The sequence below is a fragment of the Moschus berezovskii genome, chromosome 27 (genome assembly GCF_049115385.1).
Source record: "Moschus berezovskii isolate FMDL1 chromosome 27, NW_MosBer_1.0, whole genome shotgun sequence".
Taxonomy (NCBI): domain Eukaryota; kingdom Metazoa; phylum Chordata; class Mammalia; order Artiodactyla; family Moschidae; genus Moschus; species Moschus berezovskii.
In genome coordinates, this window is record NC_142486.1 from 8,801,991 (window position 1) to 8,829,886 (window position 27,896).

General features: G+C 50.7%; 2 protein-coding genes across 2 annotated transcripts; one reads left to right on the forward strand and one right to left on the reverse strand.

Moving 5' to 3' along the window:
• Positions 1-831: 831 nt before the first annotated feature.
• On the reverse strand, positions 832-5,165 carry METTL27 (methyltransferase like 27). Its single transcript, XM_088832925.1, has 6 exons — positions 5,121-5,165; positions 4,701-4,818; positions 4,056-4,184; positions 3,711-3,846; positions 3,263-3,355; positions 832-1,241 (listed from the first exon to the last, which is right to left on the reverse strand). Exons 2-6 carry the CDS (start codon positions 4,815-4,817, stop codon positions 979-981), a joined length of 738 nt encoding a protein of 245 aa, XP_088689051.1. The 5' UTR covers position 4,818; positions 5,121-5,165; the 3' UTR covers positions 832-978.
• A 21,081-nt stretch (positions 5,166-26,246) lies between these two features.
• Positions 26,247-27,817, forward strand: TMEM270 (transmembrane protein 270). The gene is made up of 3 exons (XM_055408927.2): positions 26,247-26,318; positions 26,946-27,365; positions 27,521-27,817. The coding sequence occupies exons 1-3, from the start codon at positions 26,247-26,249 to the stop codon at positions 27,815-27,817; spliced, it is 789 nt and encodes a 262-aa protein (XP_055264902.2).
• The last annotated feature ends 79 nt before the right edge of the window (positions 27,818-27,896 follow it).

The window sequence follows — 27,896 nt, forward strand, 5'->3', positions numbered from 1 at the left end:
CTGGACAGGGGTTTGGTAAGGGGCAGGGCCCCTGTGGAGTGACTGGGATGGGAAAACTTAACAGAACCGATATTGGGGAACTGTGAGACATGGAAACTGGCCCTGACCTTTGTAGCCACCTTGCTCAAGCCCTCTGTTTGTCAGTGTAAAGCCCAGGATCCTCGTGAAGTGCTGGGGACCCTAGAAGGGAGGACAGATGAGAACAGCCAGCCCTGTGGGATGGGCCACCTGCCCTCTCCCACTTTTGTTCCAGGTTTGTCTGGGCAGCCAGGCTGGTCGGCTCAGCCCCCAGATCCTTTCTCCCAGCCTGTGCTCAGGCTGTCCCTGCCCTCAGCCTGGAATGTCTTTTTTTCCCTCCTCCACCCTCTGAACCCTGTTAGTCCTGAAGGCCCGGCTCCGAGCCTCCTCCTCCATGAAGCCTTCCTGTGGCTCCTGTGTGGAGGAGTTGTCATCGGCCCTGGGAACATCCCCACCAGTGCTGGTGTTGACTAGTCACCCAGGCCCTTTCACCTGCCCGGCTCTGGGGCAGCTTCCAAGCTACGCCCTGAGATCCTCCGCTCCGCATTCCGATCCCTTTAGAGATGAGGAAACCGAACCCAGGACACGTGAAAGTGTTCGGCCAGATGTGTGAGCACGGGTTCCTGGTCTTCGGGTTAGAGGGAGGGGGGCCCTCCACCCTGGGAGGAGTCGCAGAGTCGCGTCTGTGGCCCTGGCGTGCCAAGGCCCAGGGACAGCCAGGGTGGGGGCCCTCTTTGTCCTGTTTCTTCTCTCTGTCTCCCACTGGGACAAACGTCACTCTGGCGGGGGGTGAGAAAAACCACGTCGCCAGAGTTCTGATGCCCACTTTGGGTCTCATTTAATAGGCACAGCTCTCCTGGGGGCAGGGGTGACTCACTGGCTTCATTTTACAGGCAAAGCAGAGGAGGCCGGAGGTTGGGCCTGGCTGAGGCCACAGGAGGGTCGGAAGCCAGCTGGGGGCTAGGCACCGGGCCTCCCTCCTTCAGCCTGGGCTGCTGCCTGCTTCCGGTACAGGTAGATGATGCCGGAGATGAAGCCGTCGCTGTCGGAGGTGCCAGGCCCCACCTCGAGCTCGGAGGTGGCCAGTTCCCACCGGTCTACAGGCCGGGCCACCAGGCATTCCCATGCCCCAGCCTGCTCCAGCCTGTCCAGGGTGGCCTCCAGGGCCTCTTTGTATTGCAGGTTGGATGGGTTGGTCCTGGTGGTCAGACACACCAGCCCACCTGGGCAGGGGTGGGAGAGGAGCAGGTGAGTGGGGGGAGGGCGGGAGCCAGGGACAGGGAAGTTGGTCCCCTTCCCCCTCACATCCTCGCAGGCGGAAGTCCTCCCAGCTTTGAACCCAGGCCAGAACCCAGGCCAGCTGTTTCCCATCTCCAAGCCTCTGGGGCTCACTGACCCCTCCCCCAAGCATACCTTCTGCTCCCCCCACTTGATGGCCTCCTAGGTACCCTTCAAGGCTCAAGCATCCTTTCTGCTGGGAATTCTTGGCTGAATCCTCTTGACAGAGGGGGCTACCTTCTCAATGCTCACCCAGTCTGTCTGCTGGAGGGTATGGTTGTGTCTGAACGCTCATGGGCTTCAGACCTAGAGGAAGTCCCTTCACCTCTTGGCACCTCAGTTTCCTAGCTTGCAAAGCGAGGAAGGTTACCTTGTCTCACAGGAAGGCCAGCACACTCAATAAGCACTGGCTGAATGAATGAGTGACCTCGTCCCTCCAGGTTTTCTCTAGGCACCTACTGTATGCTCAGCATGGGCTCAGATATACTCAGGAGAGACAGGGGTCTGGAAGGCTTCCTGGAGGAGGAGGTAAGGAGAAGCAGGGTGCTACTGGTTGAGGGGAGGCTTTGTAGAGGAAAGGCTCTGAAGCAGGAGAGCCTGTGACCTGTGGGCAGGCAGACTGGCCAGCTAAGGGGTCTGGCATGCGCGGGCTGGGCGAGGTGGCCTGGTCTCCTTACTGATTCGGGTGATGGAGGTCTCCTGTCCCCCTGAGCCTGATCACTACCTCTCTCTCTGACCCCAACACAATGTCCTTGCATCCGTCAGCCTCTGTGGCTCCCTGAGGGTGAAGCCTGCCCGGACCTGCCCTGACTTAACCACAGCCCCCGCTGGGCCCTGCGGGCAGTGAAGCAGGCAGGAGTAGATGAGGTTTTGCTGGGATGGGGCACCTTCAGGGCTTCCAGATCCTGTGCTTCAGCCAGGTCTGAACCACACAATCCTCATACTTCATCACTCTCCTTTCTGCCTGGGACTTGGCTTAGACTGTGCGCCTGCATGTCACTGCCCAACCCCCTCGATGCCAGAAGTGGGAGATGCCTCTCCTCTGAATTCTCGGAGGACTAAACACCCACATTCCTGGGGCCCACCTCCGGCCTGGTCTTTTTCCCCTGGCCCCTTCCCAGGGTGTGTGGGGTGCGAGCGTACCTTCTCCCCAGTCCAGAGGCTCCCATGTGGTAAGGCACACAGTAGGAACACAGAAACCACAATCCCCACCTGCACACCAGCCCGGGTGTGGAGTTTATAGAAAGTGCTTATATCTATCAGCTCCATTTCACAGATAAGAAAACTGAGGCCTCGAAAGTGAAAGAGACTCCTCTAATGGCTAGCCCTGAGTTAGTGGAGAAGCTGGAAGATGAGAGAACTGAACTGAGCCCCTACTATGTGCCAGGATTGAAATATAGGCCTCATAGATATTGAGTGAGCAAGTGAAAGTCATTCAGTCATGTCCAACTCGTTGCGATTCCACGGACTATAGCCCGCCAGGCTCCTCTGACCGTGGAATTCTCCAGGCAAGAACACTGGAGGAGGTAGTTAGTTATTCCCTTCTCCAGGGGATCTTCCTGACCCAGGGATCGAACCCAGGTATCCCACATTGCACACAGATTCTTTACTGTCTGAGACACCAGGGAAGCCCTGATAGACACTACTTTACCCAATTCTCACTGCAGCGCTTGTGGGGAATGGACTGTGCCACTCTGCTTATTGGTGAGGATACAGAGGCCAAAAAGGAGTGGAGCAGTTTCCGGTTTCCCAGTGGCTGAGAGGCAAGCTGACTACCCGGGTCTGTTGATGGTGGCAGGTGAGGCCGAGCCTGGGCTGGAAGCTGGTGGCTGAGATGCTTGGCTGTGTGACCCCAGACACAGCCCCACCCCACCCCTCGCTTGGCCTGAGGGGTTTTGAGGCTTGTGTCTGTGCATGTGGAGAAGGGAAGGTGTGCGTGGGTGTGGTTGGATGGGTTGCTTCTCACCTGGCTTGGTAACTCGCAGGAGCTCAGGTATCGCGCTGCAGGGCACCTGGCCGTCACTGAGGGCACCCACCATCAGCACCGCGTCAAAGGTCCCTGTGTGGGCGTGTGGTGTGGTGGTTTGTCTTCAGTGTGGCCTCAGACCACCCTGGAGGACGGTGTTCATGGTGGGGACTGGGGAGGGACCAGGCCTGCCGCTGGGGTCGGCAGGACCATGATCCCTTGGGCCATGTGGCAGCTGTGGCTCTGTCCTGGACTGAGATAAGGTCATGGGACGGAGGTTTCAGAGGAAGCATCTCAATGAGAGATTGAGGGGCTCGGTGTGGGAGGGGGCTTGGGTAGGGCTAGGCAAGGGGGATGGTGTCTTGGCAAAAGGAAGGGGCTCTGTCAGCTGTCAGGTGGGCTAGGTCAGAGGGTGGGCCGTGGGCTGTCAAGGGGGGAGGGGAAGTACCTCCAGGGCTGGGTAGAGGCTCCCGGCCCAGGGTGCAGAGGCTGAGACACTGGTAGAGGCCGCGGGCCCGGGCCTGATCCAACATCCCTGGGCTTCCATCCACACCGTGCAGCTGGCGGAAGCCCCGAGCCTGCAGCTGGGGTGGGGGGACCCACTCACAGTTCACACCTGCCGCCTCCCAGGTGGGTCCCCACACCTCGGGGAGGACAGTGGGCCCCACGGTGGATGTGGCCCCAGTGTCTGGAAACAGTGAGTCTGAGCAGGCAAGTGGGGATCTGGGGCTGGGGTAGGAATTTTGAGCAAGTAGGGGCTGATGGGAGGGTAGGGGGTCTGGGGTGGCCTCACCTCTGCAGCCACAAGGCCAGTACCACAGGCCACGTCCAGGATCAGGGCAGCGTGGTGTGGACCCGGAAGGGCTTGGGTGAGGCAGTCGACTGCAAGGCGGGGAGCGCGGTACTGGAGGGCAGCCACATCCTGCGGACAGAATGCTGAGCCAACCACCACCCCATGCTCCAGCGTTTGGGGCCCTTCTTGTGGGATAGAGTCAGCCAAGCTGTATGTGTGTGCTGGGGGCCCAGGATCTGATGGAAGTACAGTGAGGGGAGACGCAGGTGTGAGGTGCTTTTCTCTGCCAACGGGCCTTTTCTGTGGGCCTTGGCATCGCTGTCTGCTTAGTTCATTGTGACCCCTCACGGCACCTCTTCGAGGCAGCTCCTCTGACTGGTCTCTTGTACCTGGGTGAGGAGGGCTTGGCTCCTGGTCTCTAGGGGCTGCCAATCTGGAAGAGGGTCAGAGGGCAGGGCCACGGTGGTTGGGCTGAAGAGGAGTCGGATGGAGAGCAGACAGGACTGGAGGTTGCACCCAGGTCTTACTTGACTCTCACATCCAGCTCTCTGGGATAAGGCTAGGCTTACTATTCCGGCTTTACAGACGAGAAAACTGAGGCCAGGTGAGCGGAGAAGGGCAGAGGTGAGGACATGGCCGATCTACCTGGTCATAGTTCGGCGCCCATTGGTCATAGAAGTGAAGCTTGTGGGCCAGGTCCGTGATGCCATGCGAAGCCCCAACCAGTGCACGCACCTCGGGCAGACTCCTGCCCTCCGCCATCCTGCTGTGGGGACATGGCCCACCTCAAGCTCTAACCCCCTCCCACCCTCGTGCGGAGCAGAGGAGGCTGTCAGGACGCGGCCTCTGCCCGCCTCTGCCTGGGGAGCAATGCAATCCCATTTCACAGGAGGGAACACTGAGCACAGAGAGGGCGAGGCTGGACACCAGGGGGCTCAGGGCTGCGGAAGGGGTGTTTCCCGCGGTGGGGGACCGGGGGAGGACCTGCCCTCGACTCCCAGTCGGCCCTGGTGAGAGGGATTCCAGGGAAGAAGGGCCCTTAAGACGTAGCTAGTTAGAACTCACCGCCAATCTGACCCTCCAGGAAGGCGGGTGGGCTCCGGAACTCTGGGCGGGGCCTCTACTGCGAGTCTGGCCCCGCCCCCATCTCCCTCAATGATTGGTTTTCCGCTAAGAGAAATGCCCAATCAGAGCAAAGCGCTGGCAACCCCGTCCCTCCACCACCAGCCAATGAGTTCAAAGTTCTTGGGAACGCCTTCAGCCTGGAAAGATGACCCCAGAATCTTCAGAGACGCTTTGAAACGTATCCCGGTGGAAGAATATTTCTTTTTCCTCCCGGCTCCTGACGTCTTTTATGCTTCCCCAAAGCATCAACTTTTAAGCAGTAGGAGCCTTAGAATTCCGGCGGGACAAAGAGGGACGTAGGATCAGCCTTCATTTTTAGAATGGTCACCAAGATCCATGAGAGGCTGTCCAGTAGAACTGATGATGGCGTTGTTTTATAATACACGCTGTTCAAAAGGCTGTTGAGCGCTTGAAATGTGTCTCAGTTCAGTTCAGTTCAGTTCAGTGGCTCAATCGTGTCCGACTCTGCGACCCCATAAACCACAGCACGCCAGGCCTCCCTATCCATCACCAAATCCCGGAGTTCACTCAAACTCATGTCCATCAAGTCGGTGATGCCATCCAGCCATCTCATTCTCCGTCGTCCCCTTCTCCTCCTGCCCCCAATCCTTCCCAGCATCAGACTCTTTTCCAGTGAGTCAGCTCGTCGCATGAGGTGGCCAAAGTATTGGAGTTTCAGCTTTAGTATCAGTCCTTCCAATGAACACCCAGGATTGATCTCCTTTAGAATGGACTGGTTGGATCTCCTTGCAGTCCAAGGGACTCTCAAGAGTCTTCTCCAGCTGAAACCAAATAACTCAGATTGGGTCTTGAACCCAGTTGTGCTTCAGATGGTACTTGAACCCACAATCTCTGGCTATGGCGCAGGCTCCAAGCACCAGAGAAGAGCGGGTCTGTAGATGGAGGAATCTGGGCCCTAGATTGTGTGGGGCAGTGCCCTCTCTACCAACCTGCATTGCACTGTAACATGAACAAAAAATAAACTTTCATATTGTTAAGCCACTGAGATCTTGGAATTTGTCTACTACAGTAACTATTATATATACATATATGAAAGAAATGGCAACCCACTCCAGTATTCTTGCCTGGGAAATCCCATGGACAGAGAAGCCTGGCAAGCTACAGTACAAGGGGTCCAGGAGTTTGACACGACTTAGTGACTAAACAATAATATACATATGCTCTTTTTCATATTCTTTTTCATTATAGTTCACCAAAGGATATTGAATATAGTTCCCTGTACTATACAGTAAAACCTGGTTGTTTATACATTCTATATAGAATAGATTGCATCTGCAAATCCCAACCTCTCCCTTGGCAACCACAAGTCAGTTCTGTATGTCTATTTCTGTCTTGTAGATAAGTTCATTGATGTCATATTTTAGATTCCACATACAAGTGATATCCTATAGTATTTGCCTTTCCCTAATGGAACAGGAGGGAAAGGAAGCAGGGCACAACTTTTAAAAGAATGACGTAGCTGTAGAGGGTATGACAAACTGGTTAGAACCCAGTAGGTCCAAGATGGCAGAAGATTCAACTTCCAGCAGACCTTGAGCCTCACTCCATGCTCATTGTAATTCACTGCTGTTGTTCAGTTGTGTCCGACTCTCTGCGATGCCATGGACTGCAGCACATCAGGCTTTCCTGTCCTTCGTCATCTCCCGGAGTTTGCTCAAACTCATGTCCATTGAGTCGGTGATGCCATCCAACCATCTCATCCTCAAACCCAGTCGTGCCTCACAGGGGACTTGAACCCAGCTGTGCTTCAGATGGGACATGAACCCACAATGAATTGTGTAATTCATTAGCATAGACTATATGACACACCCATCAGTGAGAAGACAGGTATGAGGCTGACCATAAAAGGCCAAAAGTGGACAGTGGCCCGATTCCTGGAAATCTCCTCCCCTTGTCCAAAATAGTTGGAATAATCTTCCCACTCATTAGCCTATGAAGTTAGCTAGCCCATAAAAACTAACCACCTCATTTATCAGGGCCTCTTGCTTTCTGAAATGGCCAACATTCTGTGGAGTGTGTTTCTCTTTAAATATTGGGTTGGCCAGAAGGTTTGTTCATTTTTTTCTGGAATAGTGCTTAGTTGTCTTTAGCTTGATTCGAAACAGTTTTGTTAGGCTGTGACAGCTGCTGTATCAGTGTGCATTAAAAAAACATCAAAATTGGTGAATTTTTGTGTAGCCATTTTAATATTGAAGATGGAAGAAAAAAGTCACATTTTCTTCATATAATGCTTTATTATTTCAAGAAAGGTAAAAATACAGTTGAAATGCAAAAAAAAAAAAAAAAGATTTATGCTGTGTATGGAGAAGATGTGACCGACCAAATGTGTCAAAAGTGATTGTGAAGTTTTGTGTTAGAGACTTTTTTGCTGGGTGATGCGCCACAGTCAGGTAGACTGGTTTAAGTTAATAGCAATCAATTGAGACATTGAGAACAATCAACATTATACCATGCAGGAGATGTCCAACATACTCAAAATATCCAAATTAAGCTTTGAAAATCATTTGTACCAGCTTGGTTATGTTAATCACTTTGATGTTTGGGTTCCACATAACTTAACTTGAAAAATACTTTCTTGACCATATTTCCACATGTGATTCTCTACTGAAAAGTAATGAAAACCTTCTGTTTTTAAAGCAAATTATGAAGGGCAGTGAAAAGTGGATACTATATAATAATGTGGATGGAAGAGATTGTGGGGCAAGTGAAATGAACCACCACCAACCATACCAAAGCCCGGTCTTCAGTCAAAGAAGGGGATGTTGTATATATGTTGGGATTGGAAGGGAGCTCCTTCTGGAAAAATCAAGTAATTACTTTCAACAAGTACTGCTCTCAGACCGATTGAAAGCAGCACTCAGTGAAAAACATCCAGAATTAGTCAATAGAAAACACATAATCTTCCATTAGGATAAGGCAAGACTGCATGTTTCTTTGATGACCAGGCAAAAACTGTTACATTTTGGCTGGTAAGTTCTGATTCATCTGCTGCATTTGCCAAACATTGCACCATTGGATGTCCATTTATTTTAGTCTTTACAAAATTATCTTAAAATTTTTTAAAAGTCTTAATTGAATTTTTTACAATATTGTTTCTGTTTTATATATATATATGATTTTTCTTTTTTGGTCATGAGACATGTAGGATCTTAGCTCCTCAGCCAGGGATCGAACCCGAAGCCCTTATACTGGAAGGCAAAGTCTTAAGCACTAGACCACCAGGGAAGTCCCTACAAAATTCTGTTAATGGAAAAATTTTCAACTTCCTGGAAGACTGTAAGAGGCACCTGGAACAGTTTTTTTTTTTTTTTGCTCAAAAAGATAAAAAAGCTTTGGGAAATGATGAAGTTGCCCGAAAAATGGCAGAAGATAGTGGAACAAAATGGTGAATACATTGTTCAATAAAGCTCTTGGTGAAAACAAAAAATATGTCATTTATTTTTATTTAAAAAACAGAAGGTACTTTTTGGTCAGCCCAATAAATTCACTTCTTACCTATCACTTTGTCTCTCCCTGAATTCTTTCTGCAATTAGACGTAAAGATCCTGAACTTTATTAGGTCCTGAGACCAGGAGTGTGAACTCAACTAAGAGACAATGGTTTCTGGCTGAGTTTGAGTCCTGGGATGTGGGTTTAAACCCCAGTCCGAGGTGCATGGTTTTATTAAGACTCAGAAAGAAACTTTGGGACTGCGCTGGTGGTCCAGTGGTTAAGACATCATGTTTCCACAGCAGGAACACAGATTTGATCTCTGGTTGGGAAACTAAGATCTCACATGCCTCTTGGTATGGCAGAAAAAATGAAACTTTGATCTTCCCCCTAACTGCCTAAAATATTTAGATAGAGCTATGGCCATAGATATCTGCAAAGAATGTGAGCTAGGTGTGGTGGGGGGAAATTCCAGGAAGTGCCTAGAGATCAGAGTCCTCTCTCTGCCCCATTATCTCTGCTTGGCCCAGCAAACATTTGTTTATCAAACGTGTACTTTTCTGTCGATATCAATGGCCTTCTTCCTTTTTTCTTAAAATGTTTGTTTCCTTATTTGGCCGTGTTGGGTCTTTGCGGCACTTGGGACCTTTATGTAGCACACTCTTTTTGGAGATCTTTTTGTTGTGGTGCACAGGCTGTCCAGTTGTGGCTCATAGGCTTAACTGCCCCTCAGCACGCGGGATCTTTGTTTCCAACCAGGGATCGAACCCGAGTCCTCTGCATTGGGAAGCAGATTCTTAATCACAGGACCACCAAGAAAGTCCTGCATTCTTCCTTTTTGACATTCCAGACCCCTACCCCAACATCCTCCTTTATCTTTAGCTGACGATGGTATTTAAAGTGTTTCAGCCATTCTGTTGCGTTACTCAGTTTTCCCGGGGTCTCTGCCATGTATGTTGTTGTTGTTAGTTGCTCAGTTGTGTCCAACTCTTTGTGACCCCATGAACTGTAGCCCGCCAGGCTCCTCTGTCCATGGGATTTCCCAGGCAAGAAAACCAGAGTGGGTTGCCATTTCCTTCTCTAGGGGATCCTCCCCACCCAGGGATCGAACTCACGTCTCCTGTACTGGGAGACAGATTCTTTACCACTGGAGCCACCAATAGACGTTATTAAACTTATGTTTGATTTTCTCTTATTAATCTTAGGTCAGCCAGGAGAGCCTAGAAGAGTAGAGGAAAATTTCTTCCTCCCCTGAAAGAGTTCCCCTGCTGAGTTTATGATTAACCTCTATCCAAAATGTTGTTCTCTGTCTTGTCTCACACCGCTCCCCTCAGGACTGAGGAGTATCAAAGAACAGGGGGGAATGAAACCCTCCTGAGTACAAAAGCCTCTCTGTGTTGCCAGGTTCCTGTTTATAGAAAATGGCTTTAGTCTCCTAGGGCTGCCCTGAGTTCCAAAGAGCAGGCACAAGCATTACTAACTAGGGAAGTGAGGGAAACGTGAAACAAAGGAAAAGCAGTTAAGCGAGAAAATAATGACAATCATTCAGCTATAAAACAGAGTCCTAGTTCCTCTTTAAAGGACATACGTAACCATCTGACACGTATCTTGGAGCTGTTCTGCAGGAACTAAGGCCCCCACCCAGGTGGAGGATGGTGACTCCATGCTGAGACCAAAAGGTAGATCGCAGATTGGTCAGTTGGAAACAGGGAGGTTGAGGATGGAGCTTGTGACATTCCTGGAACACCACCTCACCAACCAATCATGCACTCTGCAGCCCTCTCCCCAGGTGTTGCCTTTAAGGACCCTCCCCTGAAAGCTATCAGGGAGTCTGGGTCTTTTGAGCACAAGCTGCCCACTCTTGGTGGGCTCTATAATAAATGCTATACTTTCCTTCACCACAACCCCGTGTCAGTACCTTGACCTTGCTTCATGTGGGCCAGCAAATCCAAGTTTGGTTTGGTAACACCCTGACACCAGTCTTCCCTGCGGGCTCAGTCGGTAAAGAGGCTGTCCCCAATGAGGAAGACCTGGGTTCAGTCCCTGAGTCAGGAAGATCCCCTGGAGAAGGAAATGGCAACCCACTTCAATATTCTTGCCTGGAGAACTCCACGGACAAAGGAGCCTGGTGGGCTACAGTCCATGGGGTCACAAAGAGTCGGACACGATTGAGTGACTAATACTTTCACTGACATCAGCCAAGATCCCAACCCAGATCTATCTTAGCCTAGAGCTGTACCGAGAACACGTGAACCTGCCGCAAATAATAGACCCCTGGGTGGCTCAGCTGGTGAAGAATCCACCTGCAATGCCGGAGACCTGGGCTCGATCCCTGGGTTGGGAAAAGCCCCTGGAGAAGGGTACTGCTACCTGCTCTAGTATTCTGGCCTGGAGAATTCCACGGACTACAGTCCACGGGGTCGCAGAGTCGGACACAACTGAGCGACTTTCACTTCCCTTCCCTTCACTTGTTTATGTGTGGCTTAAACAGAGAGGGATTTACAGGTCTCAGACAGGAAGCTGAGACTGAAAAGCATGGTCTGGGGCCCAGCTACACCATCAGGGACCCTGGTTTTTGTCCCCTTCTCTCTCTGCCTCCTTTTGTATGGAGGCCTTTGTCCTCATCTCTGTCGCAGAGGCTACACCTCTCAATAGGACAAAGGGGAAAGGGCACAGAGGTAGGCCAGCTGAGTTTATTCTGTCACAAGAGCTGTATTAGAAGCCCCACCCCATGACACCTGCATCATCCTATTGGCCAGAATGGGTCACATGACCACCCCTGAATCATCACTGAGTTGGGGTGGGGTGGGGGGGGAGGTGGGGTGGAGATGGCAGCTAGCTCAACCAGGTGACACCTGGGCCTCATCTCTGCAGCCTCATGTGCCATTCAGGCCCATATTTATTGTGCACCTTCTGTTTGCCAGGTCCTGAGCAGGCCACTGGAGGCAGTCACAGAGATGAGTCAGGCGTAGCCCCCACTCCTGGTGGTGGTTATGAGGGTGGGGTGTCTTCTCCTGTCCCGGCTCTGGTCACCCACCCCCTGCATGTCCAGGACCACTGCTTTGACTGGGGGTGGATGGGCGCTGTGATGGAAGGTCACTGTGGGGAGTGACACTTCACGTGAGGTAGACAGCTCCGATAAAGGCAGCTGGGTTGGACCACCAGAGGCTGGCCTTGGGTTGCTCTAGGAGAAGCCCTGGTTGGCGGGGAGGTTCCCTGGTGGGGGCTGTTTGCCCCATCTGCCTTTGCAGCCCCTCAGTGGCGTCCTGCTCACCCACCTGCATCATCTGTGGGTACCTGGATCTAAGACTCCTGCGGAAACAAGAGACTTGCAGTGTGAGACATTGTGTGTGGGGGCGCTGGTGGGCTCTGGACACCACTCCGCTCCCTCCCCACCCAGGCATGGACCCCAGGCCTCATGGACTTCTCTCCCCCGTAACCCACTCTACTCCTTCCCCTGTTCTAGCCTGAGGCGGGGAGGCCTTTTCTCTGACAACACATTTTTGTCTCCTCTGATCGTTCCATCTCAAGTTTCTAGAACCTTGGCCCAAAACGATCTTTCCCGGGGCCATGGACACCACTGGAGGAAAGGGTCAGGTAACAGAAAAACAGTTTGGGGGTGAGGAGGGGGTAGTAATGATCTCTGGTGGCCTTGGCCCGAAGCAGCTTGAGGCAGGGTTTCTGGCTCCTGGCCAGAGACTGAAATCCCGCTGTGGCAGTGAGAGCACTGCGTCCTGGCCACCAGGGCCCGGTGGTCATGACAAGGTCCATCAGATGTGTAGAGATGAATTTCCACACAGAGCTGGAAAGCAGTGAAACAACTAAAGTGTTTATTAGGAGGAGAAAGGGTGCGTGTGGATAAACACACGGGTGTTGATCAGAGAGTTGTGCCCTCGTGTAGTTTGACTCACTTTTTTTTTTTAAGTTTCAGACTATTAATCAGTACACCAGCATGCTTTCTCGCATTTAGGGGGGAAATATTTCCTGGTTAAGTGGAGAATTGTGCGGATGGCTTCTGGAGGACCTTCCTCTAAGCAGCTTTGTAGGGACACGTTTCATTTGGAAGTCTGACCTTCTTTCTTCCGTGTGCTATAATCTATGTTCACAGAGCAGAACTTGCACTGACAATTGGGACCCAGTTTCTTCCAGTTGTTGTTCAGTAGCTCAGTCGTGTCCGATTCTTTGTGACCCCATGGACTGCAGCACGCCGGGCGTCCATGTCCATCACCAACTCCTGGAGTTTGCATAAACTCATGTCCACTGAGTTGGAGATGCCATCCAACCATCTCATCCTCTGTCATCCCCTTCTGCTCTCAATCCTTCCCAGCATCAGAGTCTTTTCCAGTGAGTCGGTCCTTCGCATCAGGTGGCCAAAGTATTGGAGCTTCAGCTTCAGCATCAGTCCTTCCAATGAATATTCAGGGTTGATTTCCTTTAGGATGAACTGATTTGATCTCCTTGCAGTCCAAGGGACTCTTGAGAGTCTTCACCAGCACAACAGTTTGAAAGCGTTAATTCTTCAGCGCTCAGCCTTCTTTGGGCTTCCCTAAGAGCTCAGTTGGTAAAGAATCCATCTGAAATGCAGGTTCAATTCCTGGGTTGGGAAGATCCCCTGGAGAAGGAAATGGCAACCCCCTCCAGTACTCTTGCCTAGAAAATCCCATGGATGGAGGAGCCTGGCAGGCTACAGTCCATGCGGTTGCAAAGAGTTGGACATGACTAAACAGTTTCACTTTGTTTTCTTTCTTTCTGCACGATATTTGTCTTTCTTTTTCTGATTTACTTCACTCTGTATCATAGGCTGTAGGTTCATCCATCTCATTAAGACTCACTCAAATTCCGCCTGAATCACTTTCGGGGGGCATTTCTTCCAGGTTTCCCTTGGCCAGTCACTTTGCTTTGCCAGGTTCTGAGGCTGTATTTGGTGTATATCTCAGGGTCCTTCCATGCGTCCACGCACATCTCTTAGTCAAGATGGATTCTAGCAAAGAGCCTTACGGGTAGGTTGGCATTGCTTAGTATGGAGTGGTGCCCCCTATCTTTTTGACCTTCAAGGAGCCTTTCTGCTCATGTATACTTAGGAGGGTCTCCTTGACCTCGAGAATGAGAAATATGTGGTCTCCGCCTCTTATCTGGGCAAGGCTCGGCTCTTCTCTGGCTCCTGCTATCTCGGATCATCTGTCCACAGGGCACGGCTGACAGCCTGGGTTCCACGTAGCTCCTGCCTCAGTAACAGCAGCTGCTCATCTTTCAAAGCTATCGTCAGATCTCAGATGTACAAGCCACTGGTCAGGGGTTGCTGGTGGTGGAGAAGAGAGGCCAGAGTCATCTGTAGCCAGAGGGAGTGGACCAGGGTGAGGGCATGATGAAGCAAGACCTGGAGATGAGCTCTAGGGGAAAAGGCACTATTTTTCGGGGGTCAGGCATGTGAAGCTGGGTGTGCGCATGCGTGATGCGTGAACATGTGGAGGTCAGTTGGGATGGCACTTTGTTTTTCTTTTTTTGCTTTCTCATCAATTTTATTGGTAAAATTCACACACTGCCAGTTGGATGGTTTCTAGTCTAATCAAATCTACATAAGCATCAGCACAGTTAACTTAAGACTGTGCTCATCATCCAAACAGAGGCCCCAACCCTGCCAGCAGTCAGTCCCCAACTCCAGCTGGAATGTTTCTGAATGCAACTGTCAAAACCACAAACCCGCCTGAGGTGACGTAAGCAGTAGCTTGCTGTTTCCTCTGACAGGAAGTCCAGTGGTTAGCAAAACCAAAGCACAACTGATTTCTCCCAGGACTCAAAGTCCATTCTCTGGTTTGCTGGTTTGTCCTGTGCCTTTGCTCTGGGAGCCCCTTCTGGTCCCAAGACAGTGACAGCAGCTCAGGCAGTCCTGTGTCCTCACAAACAAAACCCCAAGGTGGGCTGCAGATGGCCTCGTCTCTTGGTCTCTCTCTTGTCTTTTGGGGGAAGATGTTTCCCCAGAAACCCAAGAGACTGGGAAAGCAAGGTCTGGTACTTCCAGGCTGGGTTGTGGGAGGCAAGCAGGGTCTCCAGGGAGGAGGAAGGGGGAATGGCTGTTGGTCCAAGCTACAGGGCCTGCTTCTTGATGTGGGAGCATTTGCGGGTGGAGCAGCTGCCGCATGCAGAACCCAGACCAAGGTAAGCACAGTTACCAGACTGAGGACTTGGTTTCTAACCTTGAATGAGCTGCAGGGAGTTACAGCGTCAGATCAAATATGCATTTGACAAAGATGGTGAGATTGGGGGCTTCCCTGGTGGTCCAGTGGCGAAGACTCTGTGCTCCCAAGGCAGCAGTCCCCGGGTTCGATCCCTGGTCAGGGAACTAGATCCTGCATGCCCAAGCCGAAACGAAGAATTCCTACGCCGCAAATAAAGATCTTGCATGCCTCAACTAAGACCTGGTTCTGTCAAAAATAAAGATAGAGTGGACCTGGTGACTGCAAGGTCCCAGGCTGTTGCTATTATTTTTGCAAGAGCTGGAATCTGAGCAGTGTCAGGGGCTGCCGTGGGGATTATAGGTTGTGGAGTTTGGAGAATGAGGGGACAGGAACATTCCTTCCCTGGGGCGTTCTCCTTCCTGAGAAGCTGCTTCTTCCGGTGTCCTTTCCCACCGCCTCCTCCTCTCCTCTCGGCCACCTGTAATAGGAGGGCTCCCCCGGCTTGTCCTGGGTCCGCTTTTCCCTCCCACATCCTGGGTGGTCTCTCTCATCCAGTCTCCTGGGTTTAAATGCTATTTATACGTCATGTGTGCGTGCTAAGTCTCCTCAGTCGTTTTCCAACTATTGACAACCTCATGAGTTGTAGCCTGCCAGGCGCCTCTGTCCATAGAGTTCTCCAAGCAGGAATATTGGAGTGGGTTGCCATGCCCTCCTCCAGGGGATCTCCCCAACCCCGGGATCGAACCCGCAGCTCTTGTGTCTCCTGCATTGGTGGGCAGGTTCTTTACCACTAGCACCACCTGGGAAGCCCCCAGTGACTCCTAAATGGGTGACTGGCTCTGACTCTTCTCTGAACTCTGGACCTGTGTGCCTGACATCTCCCTTCAGAGGCCACAGGCCTCTCCTGGGCCTCCTCCTCCCAAACCCCTCCCATCTTTACAGATGCGGGAACCACTAGCCATGCAAAGACGCAGCCCAAATTTTCTCTCATCCCACATTCTGCCTGTGGGTAAATCCTGTGTCTGTTCCGCTCCTCCCCGGCCCCTCCCACCTTCCCCAGACCCCTTTGGTGACCTCTAAACTGGCCTCCCTGCCTCCCCATTGTCCCCATACCCAGTCCGTTCCCCTCACAGCATCCAGAGGTCATTATAATTATTATTTTTAACTTCTTATGGGAAGTTGAAACACACGAAAAGAAGAGATTAAGACAATAACCGTATGTGTTTACCACTCAGTTTCAATCATTAATAAAATATGCCCAACCAGAATGATGTCTTTATAGTATAAGTTTGGTGAATTTCCCCTCCTGCTTAACCTCAAATCAGATTCCTTAGCAACCTCATCCTTCCTTACTCTGGCATCCTGGCCTCTGCTGATCCTGAAACATGGTACGGTGACCTCAGGGCCTTTGCACTGCTGTCGTTTTTTTCTTTTTTTTCTCTTGGCCTGGATCGCTCTTCTTTCAGATCTTTGCTTGCCTGGCTTGTTCTCGACCTCAAGGTATCCACCATTTGGAGTGAACAAATATTAGTGCTTTGTCATTATGGCTTCTGAATATTTGAAAATAGAAAAAGAAGAATGCATTGCAGGTGAAGCTGAAGTCCCCTCTGAGTCTCACCCTCCTCCATCTGCTGCTCTAGGGAACCAGCTATCATCACAAATGGGCAGGGACCGTCTAGGTCTTTCTTTGGCCAGAACATGCAGCATGTGGGATCCTAGTTCCCCAACCTGGGATTGAACCTGAGCTTAACCCATGGACCACCAGGGAAGTCCCTAGGTCGTATTTTTTAAAAAATATTTTCACTATACTTGTGTCCAGAACAGCATATAATACTGCTTAATGGGTTTGAAAAAATTATACACATGTTATCATTTCACAGCTATTACTCTGTAACTTTCCCCTCTCACGTGACACTATGTTTTTCAGACCTGTCCATGCTGACGCATATAGATCACATTCATTTTAACCACTGCTTAGTCATCCCTGAGCCCAATATACCCAGTATATTTATTCATTTTCCTAGTGATGGAAAAAATGCTGCCACACGCAGTCTCGCACACGCTTTTTCATTCACAGATGAATGCTTCTGGAAGGAGTGCCTTTCAGGCTGGGGTGTGTAACCCTTGAGGGGGTGGTAAAAACAATCCAACCAGTTGTGAAACAGGATGGAGAGAAAACAAAGGCGCAGTGAGGGTAATTACTGTTTTGGTAACTTGTGTTTCAGTTTCCCATGTCTGAGTAATGGGCGGTTTTGTACAGGACCCTTGTCACCACTCTCAGAGTCTGAAAAACCAACAGAGAACTGTAAGGTCAGAGATGGGCAGAGTCCGATGCTCTGGTAGCCCCGTGAACTCATCCATGCCCGGTGTAGCATCAGACTTTCTTTGTTTTTGCAAATGAGATAGTATCTCATTGTGGTTTTAATTTTGCATTTCCCTCGATTACTAACGAAGTCGAAGGTCTTTTCCTACCTTCTTGGCTCTTTGGTTTTTTTCTCCTGTGACTTGCCTTTGCTTAGGTGTTCTACTGAGTCACTTGATTTTATCTTACTGACGTGTAGGCGTTCCTTAGATATTCTGTGCATTCTGACTACTTGTCCTTGGACTGTTTCATGGGTTGCATACATTTCTTCTAGGCTGTCACTACCTTTTGGCTTTGCTCCAGCTCTCTCTACACCAGATCCAGCAACAAGAAGTTTATCAGTGACTTGGGCCAGGGCAGTGGGGAGGCATGGACAGAAGCTATATGGCAGGTGGCTGGTGGCTGCACAACTTCTTTCAACAATACGGCTTAAATGATCAAGTGAAGGGGCAGTGAGGAACATTTTTCTTTCTTTTAATAAAAATTGTATACCTTTTTTTCTTTTTGCTGAGTTGCATGGCTTGCAGGATCTCAGTTCACCAGGGATTGAAACCTGGGCCATGGCAGTGAAAGCACCCAGTCCTAACCACTAGACCACCAGGGAACTTCCCAAACTGTATACACTTAATGTTTACAGTTTGGTGTTTTGGTATACATATACCTTGTGAAATGATCACCACCATCCAGCTAAACAGCATTTCTGTCACCTCTCCAGTCAGCGTGTGTTGAGAAGATTAATTAAACCTAGCCCCTTACCAAGTTTCACGTACACAATGCAGCATTGCCAGCTGTCATCACCATGCTGTAGGTTAGATCTTTAAACCTTACTCATCTTGTATAACTGAGACTTTGTACCCTTTGATACTGGGGTGGGTTGTCATTTCCTCCAACCCCAGCCTCTGGCCACCATCTTTATACTTTCTGTTTCTAAGAGTTCAGCTTTGTTAGATTCTACATGGAATTGAGGTCACGCGGTCTTTCTCTGTCTTGCTTATTGCTCTTAGAGTAGTGTCCTCCAGCTCCATCCACGTGGTCACATCTCACACGTGGGAATGTAAATTAGTGCAGCCATTCTGGAACACAGGATGGACGTTCCTCAGAACATTAAACTTAGAACTACCTTAGGATCCAGCAATCCCACTTCTGGGTATGGCTGCAAAGGAATCGGAATTAGGATTGTGAAGAGACCCATTGTGAAGAGACCCATCTATAATCCCAAGTTCACTGCAGTGTTATTCACAGTAGAAATGGAAACACCGTCCTTTGATGAATGTGTGTTTAGTCGCTTCAGTTGTGTCTGACTCTTTGCCACCCTATGGACTGTAGCCCACCAGGCTCTTCTATCCATGGGATTTTCCTGGCAAGAATACTGGAGTGGGTTGTCACGCCCTCCTTCAGGGAATCTTCCTGACCCAGGAAACGAACCCACGTCTCCTCTGTCCCCTGCATTGGCAGGTGGGTTCTTTACCACTGAATCACCTGGGAAGACCCTTTTGATGGACAGAAGGAGCAAGTAGGGAGAGGAGTTGCTGAGGAAGGGTAGGGAGTGGTGGGTGGGGGAAGATCCCAGAGAGAAGTCTAGGAGAGTTGGCAGAAAACAAGAGTGTGAAACACATTGGTTCTGCATACGTTGATAAATGAATGGGTGAAAAGTATACTTTTCATTGTTGTTTTATCTACCACGCAGTGTGACTTTACAGTCTGTTGTAGGTGTTGATGTGCTTTTTTCCCCATTTATCCAAACTTTGTTTGGGGGGTGGTGGTGAATGTTTTTCAACAATGGGATGGTTTCACAACTTCATACCCTTTTAAAGAACTCTTTCTAAAGCATTTTCATTCATGCTTGTGTGCAATGAAGTTTTTGCATTAATTTTAAAGTAGCAATGACCCTTTTCAATCTGGTCGTTTTCTTTTTTTAAAATTTTACAATCTAGTCTTGGGCTCCAAGTGAATTGCTTGAAAGTGGTTTGATTGCAGTGAATATTTGCACATATTGGTTTACAAATTAACAAAATGTGTGCCCTCAGGGGTGATTTCTTTGTAGAAATTTGTATATATTTGAAAGCAATCTGTAGTTTATTTTGTTTTTTTAAAAAAATCCTTGCATTCCTTCTTACCTGCGGACGCTGACTTCACTCACTCATGAGCTCCCAAGCATTGGTGTGTGGCCAGGTACTGGGCAAAGCATTTCACAGACATTATTTCATCGGCTCCTCCCCAAGGCCTCACCTGGCAGATTCTATATATACACTATGTACCAGCTTTACAGATAAAGAGACCTGGGTCGGGAGCTTAGATTTATGATTAAGTGGTAGAGGTCAGTTCAGTTGCAAGTCTGTCCTCTGATTCCAAAAAACCTTTTCCCTTAGTCAGGATAGGTTCTTCAGCTTTCGTCAGTTTTTAATGATCATTTTTGCATTTTCAATCAAGCCATCTTTAGAAAGTAAAAAAAAAAAAGGAAGTCACAGTAAGTTTGAAGGCATATTTATTAATTTTGCGTTATTCTGAGGGGGGAAACCAACGAAGATTTGAAATCAGGTGAGGTTTTCATGTTGGAACGAGGAAGAAAGACTATTCGTCCCCAACATTTCTCAGCGGTTTCGCCTCCAGCAACTCAGGCAGGATGGGGCCTGCATCGAGCGAGCTCCTCGGGATGACGTAAGGTTGTTGTCGCAGGCTGAGAAGGGACAAAATCAGCCACAGAAAACTTTGCATCAATTTGCGCAGCGCGTTGGGCCCCTGCACCCCAGGTGTTTGCTGCCCCCTTGCGGTTGTGCCGCCGTCCTGCACCCTCAGGGAGAGCACCTGGGAGGCCTTGGGGCTGGGCGGGAGCTGCCGCTTCCTGCCTCTCTAGGCCTGAGTCCTGGGCTGAGGAGGCGAATCTCTATGGAAGGGATCAGGCCCGGAGAATGGCGCCCCCTGGCGTTTGACAATGCAGCGGTCACTAGTAATTGCCTGTCCTTCCGGTGAGGAAGGGGAGATGTGGTCTAACATCGCTTAGCACAATAGTGCGTGCATGGCCTTGAACCTAGGTGTCCGGCGGGGAAGAGAAAGGAGGGGAGGCCTCCCTGCTGCAGGATCCAAGGCGGGGCGGGGGCGGGCTTCTGCAGCAGCTCCTCTGGGCAAGTGGGGATCTCTGAGGCAGTTATTCATTTATTCATTCAACAAATACTGGGTTGGCCAAAAACTTGGTTTGGGTTTTCCTGTAGCGTGTGCGTGCGTGCGTGCTCAGTCCACTCTTCCCGACCCCATGGACTGTAGCTCACCAGACTCCTCTGTCCGTGGGATTCTCCAGGCAAGATTACTGGAGTGGGTTGCCATTTCCTTCTCCAGGTGATCTTCCCAACTCAGGGATCAAATTCATGGCTCCCACACTGGTAGGTGGGTTCCTTACCACAGAGCCACCAGGGAAGCCCACATTTGAAGGTCTAATTGGCTTTATTCAACAACTTATGAGTAGGGTAGCATCCCATCAAGCAATCAGAAAGGTGCTCTGAGGAGCTGTACAAAATGGAAGGTTTTTATAGACAGAAGGGGGCAGGACATGGAAGTATACAGAGTGGACAAGTTCACTTCAGTCACTCAGTTCTGTCCGACTCTTTGCGACCCCATGGACTTCAGCATGACAGGCTTCCCTGCCCATCACCAACTCCCAGAGCTTACTCAAACTCGTGTCCATCGAGTCGGTGATGCCATCCAAACATCTCATCCTCTGTTGTCACCTTCTCCTCCTGCCTTCAACCTTGCCCAGCATCAGGGTCTTTTCCAATGAGGCAGCTCTTTACATCAGGTGGCCAAAGTATTGGAGCTTCAGCTTCAGCATCAGTCCTTCCAATGAATATTCAGGGTTGATTTCCTTTAGGACTGACTGGTTTGATCTCCTTGGAGTCCAAGGGTCTAGTTAGGCAGGGTCATCTTCCCTTAGGGGAAGTCAGGGAGTCTTAGGCAGATTACCTTACTAGTGCTCACCAAGTTATTCCAGACTGATTGGTTTAAAACACCACTCTTGAGAAAGGCTGACATTATAATCACTGTTGCTTTTTAGTTGCTAAGTCATGTCCGACTCTTTGTGATCCCGTGGACTGCAGCACGCCAGGCTCCTCTGTCTTCCACTATCTCCTGGAGTTTGCTCAAATTCATGTCCATTGAGTCAGTGATGCCATCAGGTTAGGTTGTAAGTCTTGGTGGCGCTTAGCACAAGTGACTCCATTTTGGGCCTGTTATTTCTTTTCAACAATTCCACTTTGATCAAACTCTCAGCCTAACTGAGAAATGTGATCAAAATTTAAGGCATTAGCACCACTCACCTACTGCTCTGTTGATGCTGCTTTGTTGCTCAATCTGTGTGCTGTTCACAGTTCACGACTCCAGGCTCACCATTTTTCTGTCAATCATTTGCTTTGTTCCTCTTTTGAGGTCCAGTCTTAGGGAGATTTGCTTGGTGATTAGAGGCTGTGAATATGCATTTAAAGCTTTAGAGAGAATATGCAACGTACCAGGGATATTATTTTAACTACAAGCGGGAAAATATCCAGTGTTAAGAGTGCACTTGGGAGCCATGGGTCTCCAAGACCCAAACCACTCAAAATCAAATTAATCAAAGGAAGACCCCATTGAAGGAGTTGCCTTTAAAAGCCAATGGTTTGCTCAGGGATCTTATGTAACTGAGTTTTGGCTTCCCCAGAAGTATTAACTCTAGGTATGGTAGGTGATGCTGACCATAGAACAGCTCAACTAAAAGATAATTCTGTTATCAAGAACAACTTTGACCAGAGAGGCTAAGTAGCCAGTGTCTTAGAAACAGAACCTGCAATGTTTTAAGAGTTAAGGAGAGGTTTCTGATTGCACTTCCACTGTATTTACTCCTAAGCCAGGGCACCTTTGTGCTTCCCTGATGGCTCAACAGGTAAATAACCTGTCTGCAATGCCGAGACACAGGAGGCATGGGTTTGATTCCTGGGTCAGGAAGATCCCCTGGAGAAGGAAATGGCAACCTCTTCCAGTATTCTTGCATGAAAAAACCCCATGGACAGAGGACCCTGGTGGGCTACAGTTCAAAGGCTCACAAAGAGTTGGATACAACTGAGCAACTAAACACCTTCCCCCTCACCCCTCCCGCCCGCCACACACAAGGGTCATTCGGGATTTTTAGTGCATATGGGGGAAGAAACTGCTAGCCTGAAATTAAAAAATTGTTCTACATTCCAGAGCTTAACCCCTCCCAGGAATGACCTGAGAAATATGAGTGATGCCATTATCTTTCCTGGGCAATGCCAGGGTAAAGGAGAGAAAAAAGAGTTTCATGTTTTTTTTCTTTTTTTTTTTTGACCAATCTCTGTGGCATGCAGGATCTTAATTCCCCAACCAGGGATCGAACCTGAGCCCCCTACCTTGGGAGCTCAGAGTCTTAGCCACGGGGCTGCAGCCAAGTCCCGAGTTTCATGTAAAGTGTAAAGTCTTGATCTGGTGTCTGGAGCGGAAGCAGTCTATTTGATGGAGAATTCTTGGACTACTTCTCTTCCTAATCAATTTGTTGGACGTCCCAAGTGTTTTGCACAGGACCCACCAATTTTGCAGCTTTTTGGCTTCTGAGATTCCTGTTAGCAGTTGTTTTTACTGGACCCTGTCCAGCTCAAGTTGGACCCAGTCCGACTCCAGCTGGTAACCACCAAGAATTCCCATGGAACTCTGGAGTGGGGGAAAAGCCTTGAACCAAAGACCTCAGCTAAGTGAAGATGGCAGCTTGATTCCAAATAAATGGGGAACTACAGTGGCTACCGCATTTCCCGATGTGGAATTTGGGGAAGGAGTTCAAAGAAATGGGAAACTGCAGACTAAATCACCAGCGATTCCGGGGACAGTATCAAGAACTAGGGTTTCCAATCAAAAGGGGAACTGACTAGAAAACCAATTGGACCAGGCGCTTGATGCAAAGAAAACAGAGCTCATGACCATGGTGAACTTCTTCTGACCTCAGAAATGGGGAGAAAAGACAGTGCAGTCAAAAAGGGGTTTGCCGGCACCACGCCTTTCTTTCTCATTGTCTGTGAACGCCATCAGAAGAAGGTCACCTTGGATCCCACCACTGCCACCAAATCTATTAAAAGTCAAAATTCAATTGAGTACAGGGAGGGAGATGGGAGGGAGTTTCAAAAGGGAGGGGATATATGTATACTATGGCTGATTCATGTCGAGGTTTGACAGAAAACAGCAAAATTCTGTAAAGCAATTACCCTTCAATAAAAAATAAATTAATAAAAAATTCAGTTGAGTACATTTGATGATCAAATTGGCTTTATCAATAATCTTGAACAGTCTGCATCCCGCCCCGCAGGTAGAGAGGAGCTCCAAGGAGCGGAACAGCAGTACAAAAGGGAGGCTTTTATAGTCAGGAGGAGGGCGGGACAAGGAAGTTAGAGGGTGAATTATTTCAAGTCAGGTCACCTTCTCTTGCTGCTGCTAAGTCACTTCAGTTGTGTCCGACTCTGTGCGACCCCATAGATGGCAGCCCACCAGGCTCCTCCATCCCTGGGATTCTCCAGGCAAGAACACTGGCATGGGTTGCCATTTCCTTCTCCAATGCATGAAAGTGAAAAGTGAAAGTGAAGTCGCTCAGCCGTGTCTGACTTTCAGTGACCCCATGGACTGCAGCCTTCCAGGCTCCTCCATCTATGGGATTTTCCAGGCAAGAGTACTGGAGTGGGGTGCCGTTGCCTTCTCCACACCTTCTCTTAGAGGAAAGCAAAAACTCCAGATGAATTGGCTTAAATTCCACTCCCGGGAGAGGTTGAAATTGCAATTAAGATAAATAAATAATTGGGCTTCCTTTGTGGTTCAGCTCGTAAAGACTCCACATGCAACGCGGGAGACCTGGGTTCGATCCCTGGGTTGGGAAGATCCCCTGGAGAAGGGAAAGGCTACCCGCTCCAGTATTCTGGCCTGGAGAATTCCATGGACTGTGTAGACCGTGGGGTTGCAAAGAGTCGGACACTGAGCGACCTTCACTCTCTCACTCACTCACATTAAGTCCTGGTGGGGCTTAGCACGAGTGGCTCCATGTTGGGCCTGTTGTTTCGTTCTAACACATCACTGACTGGGGGATTTTTGTAGAAACGAATGCCTGTGGCTGGTGATTTGTCGTTGCTGCTCAGCCGCTCAGTCACGTCCGACTCTGGGACCCCATGGACTGCAGCGTGTCAGTTTTCCTTGTCTTTCGCCGTCTCCTGGAGCTTGCTCAGACCCACGTCCATTGAGCTGGGGATGGTGGGGCTATCCAACCGTCTCATCCTCTGTCGCCCCCTTCTCCCCCTGCCCTCAATCTTTCCCAGCATCAGGATCTTTTCTAGTAAGTCGACTCTTCCCATCAGGTGGCCAAAATATTGGAGCTTCAGCATCAGCATCAGTCCTTCCAATGAATATGCAGGGTTGATTTCCTTTGATCCCCTTGCAGTCCAAGGGACTCTCAAGAGTCTTCTTCCAGCACCATAGTTTGAAAGCATCTATTCAAACGTGGGCATTTAAATATGGACGTTTATTATTACAAAACCAACTGGTTTGATAAAGGTAACCATCATATTTTAAAATAATACAAATACAAGTTAAAATAACTGTAAACTGTGATTCTTTTTTTAAAATTAATTAATTTGTGCTAAGACTTAGTCGCAGCATGTGGGATCTTTAATTTTGACATGTGGGATCTAGTTCCCTGACTAGGGATTGAACCCAGGCCCCCTGCCTTGGAGGCACAGAGTCTCAGCCACTGAGCCACCAGGGAAGTCCCAAACTAATGGTCACCCAAAGAAGAAATAAACCTTGCATGCTCAGCCGCTCAGGTGTGCCCGACGCTTTGCGACCCCATGGACTGCAGCCGGCCAGGCTCCTCTGTCTGTGGGAGTTTTCAGGCAAGAACACTGGAGTGGGTTGCCATTTCCTTCTCCACAAGGGCACTTTACTGAATTGTTGGAATCATGCTGTTCCTTCTGCCCATACCACCCTTCACACTTCCTCCTCCAGAAAGCTCCCGCCCATCCTTCAAAGCCTAGCTCAAGGAGGCCTTTTTGGACCCCAGCTTCCGCTCAGGGCTGTAGTGTTGGGAGACTGTAGAGGGTGGTGGGGGAGGGTCAAGGGCAGTGGACGGAGGCGAGGGACTTTGCACTCTCCTCCAAGTGGACCTCCGCTGTCGCCCCGGGAGAGGAAACAAACGGGTGAATGGGACCCGTCCTGGGCAGGGGTCACCTCTGACCTTCCGGGGACTCTTTATGGCGGGTTGTACCCTGGACAAGGGTCCTCGCGGAGAAAGGGAGCAAGACTGCATTTGTGCCCTGCACTAGCGGGCCACCGGAGCGCGTGAGAGCCTAATCCTTGCAGCATCTCGGGGACCTGCTGGGACCGACAGGAGAGCACTGTAGGAAAGGCTGTGATCAAGCTTCTGGATTCTCCCAGAAGCCTAAGACTTTGACTCTGACCCATGGCTTCCAGAAACCTCTCTTCCATGCAGCCTGTGGCCCCCGGGGGGTCTTGCTCAGCAAACTGCCCCCTTTCCCTCTCTGGATGCCTCTCTCCAAGACCCTCTGAAGACTTTTGTGGGCACATTCTCTCTCCCCTGCCCTCCTCTGAGTCTCGGAAGCCATTGACGCATCACTCAGATCGGAGAATAAAGGTTACAGCTGACTTTTCTGCTTTGCGACAGGACCAACCTTTCAGCAAAATTCAAGAAGGATGGGTGGGGGTTAGGTAGGAGCTTTCAGAGCTGGGCAGCTGAGGCTTCCATCTGCCTTCAAGCGTTCTGTCACCTGTGGCCCTGGGGTGAAGATGTCTATCTCCCAGGTCTCTGATCCTTCTTGGCTGCCTGTGCTGGGCGGACCGGAAGTTCGTGGAGCTGATGTCCCCAGGAGCAGTCTCCCATCAGGAAGGTGACGGAAGACAAGAACCCCAGTTCTTGTGCAGTGATGGGGCAGGAGGCAGGGAAAGGGGAGAATTTCGTGGCAACTGGGTCCCCACGGTAACTTGGTCCCCACCCTGTGGTATCTGTGAGGTCACCCTGCTTCTTCCACTGGAGAACGGAAAGGAGGGCCAGACATGGAGGCCGTCCCTCCAGTCAGATCCAGCCTGTCGGGGACTCTGCTGCTGGTGGTGAAGCTGTCCGCACTGGTGAGAGGGGGTTGGGGTTTGGGAGCCAGGGGGGCGAGGACCAAAGCTGCTGCTGGATGCCGCTGGTGAAAGGAGGTGGCTGTCCCCTCCTGGAGTAATCCCATAGCTTTCAGAAGCCCCACCCTCAAGCCCAAGAGCCGCAGAATTTTCTTTAGAGGGTCACTCCCGTGGGTTAAGCATTGACCTTCCCACCACTCTTTTTCAAACATGACCTGTCTGGAGGGTGGTAAATAACCATTGAAACCCAAAGGAAAGGGAATTCCCTGGTGGTCCAGTGGTTAAGACTCTGTGATTCCCCTGCAGGGGACACAGGTTCAATCCTTAGTCAGGGAACTAAGATCCTGCAAGCCACCTGGTGTGACCAAAAAAAAAAAAAGATAGAAAACCCCAGAGGAAAGAAAATCAAATATAATATGAAACACCTACTAAAGCTCCCTCCTGAGAATGGAGTCCTTCCAAGTGGACAGATAAAGATCACTCTTGGGGTGGAGGAAACTGAGGCCTTGAGAAGGGGAGGGCCCGGCCTGGGGATGGCCTGGCAGCCACACCCAGACCAAAGGCCTGGGGCAGGTGGGCCCCCGCAGCAAGTGAGTGGCAATGGGTGACGACGGTCGCCCCTTCCTGCAGCTCGTCCAGAACCGGGCCCACCTCTACAATTTCCTGCTCCTCAAGATCTTCCTCTTCAACCACTGGCTGTCGGGGCTGACACGGGAGGCCCAGGGGTCCCACCCACCCCCCAAGATCGCCGGCTGCCCCGTGGGCCGGGTGCTCCGGGCCGGGCTGACACTCCTAGAGGCCCCTGTGTGCCTGGCACTGCAGGTGCCCAGGCTGGTGTGGGCAGGCCTGCTGGGCTGTGCCCGGGCCTTGGGCCTGGCCCCGAAGTGGCTGGGGGCCTGGGAGCAGCTGGGCCTGCCTGCAGCCACCTGGACGGACCTGTTCCTGTCGTGTCTGCACAGCCTGATGCTGGCTGCGTTGCTGTTGCTGCTGCTGGTCTGGAGACTGTACTGGAAAGCCCAGTGCTGCAGCCTGGGCTGGCTGCCCAGGAAGGTGGGTGAGGGCAGATGCTGGCTGGGCTGCGGAGGGCAGACCCGGGACACTGGGCCTGGGCTGGGCTAGGGGGTCGTGGGGGGCACCTAGCAGCCAGGCAGTGTGGCAGATGAGCTCTGGACAGCCGCCTGCCCATCCACTTGCCCCGCCCCCAGGCTCTGCTGGAGAACCGCATGGTGCAGAGGTCACTGGCGCTGCTGAAGAGTCTGTACTGGTGGATGGAGAGCACGGTAGCGCTCACTTCCTGGCACCTGGCCTACCTCATCACCTGGACCACCTGCCTTGCCTCCCACCTGCTGCAGGCTGCCTTTGAGCACACAGCCCAGCTGGCCCAGGCCCAGGAGGCTGAGCCCCAGAAGGCCTTGGGGCTCTCGTCTGAGACCCCACCCCCTGGGCCCCCAGCCCCTGGGGCCAGGCCAGTCCTGCCAGAGCTTGGAACTCCTGGAGAATAAATGCGTCCCCCTGTGCCTCCCCTGTCTGGTCTGGCCTGGGGTCTCACTCTCGGTCCCTCTTCTGTACTGGGCTGGGGGG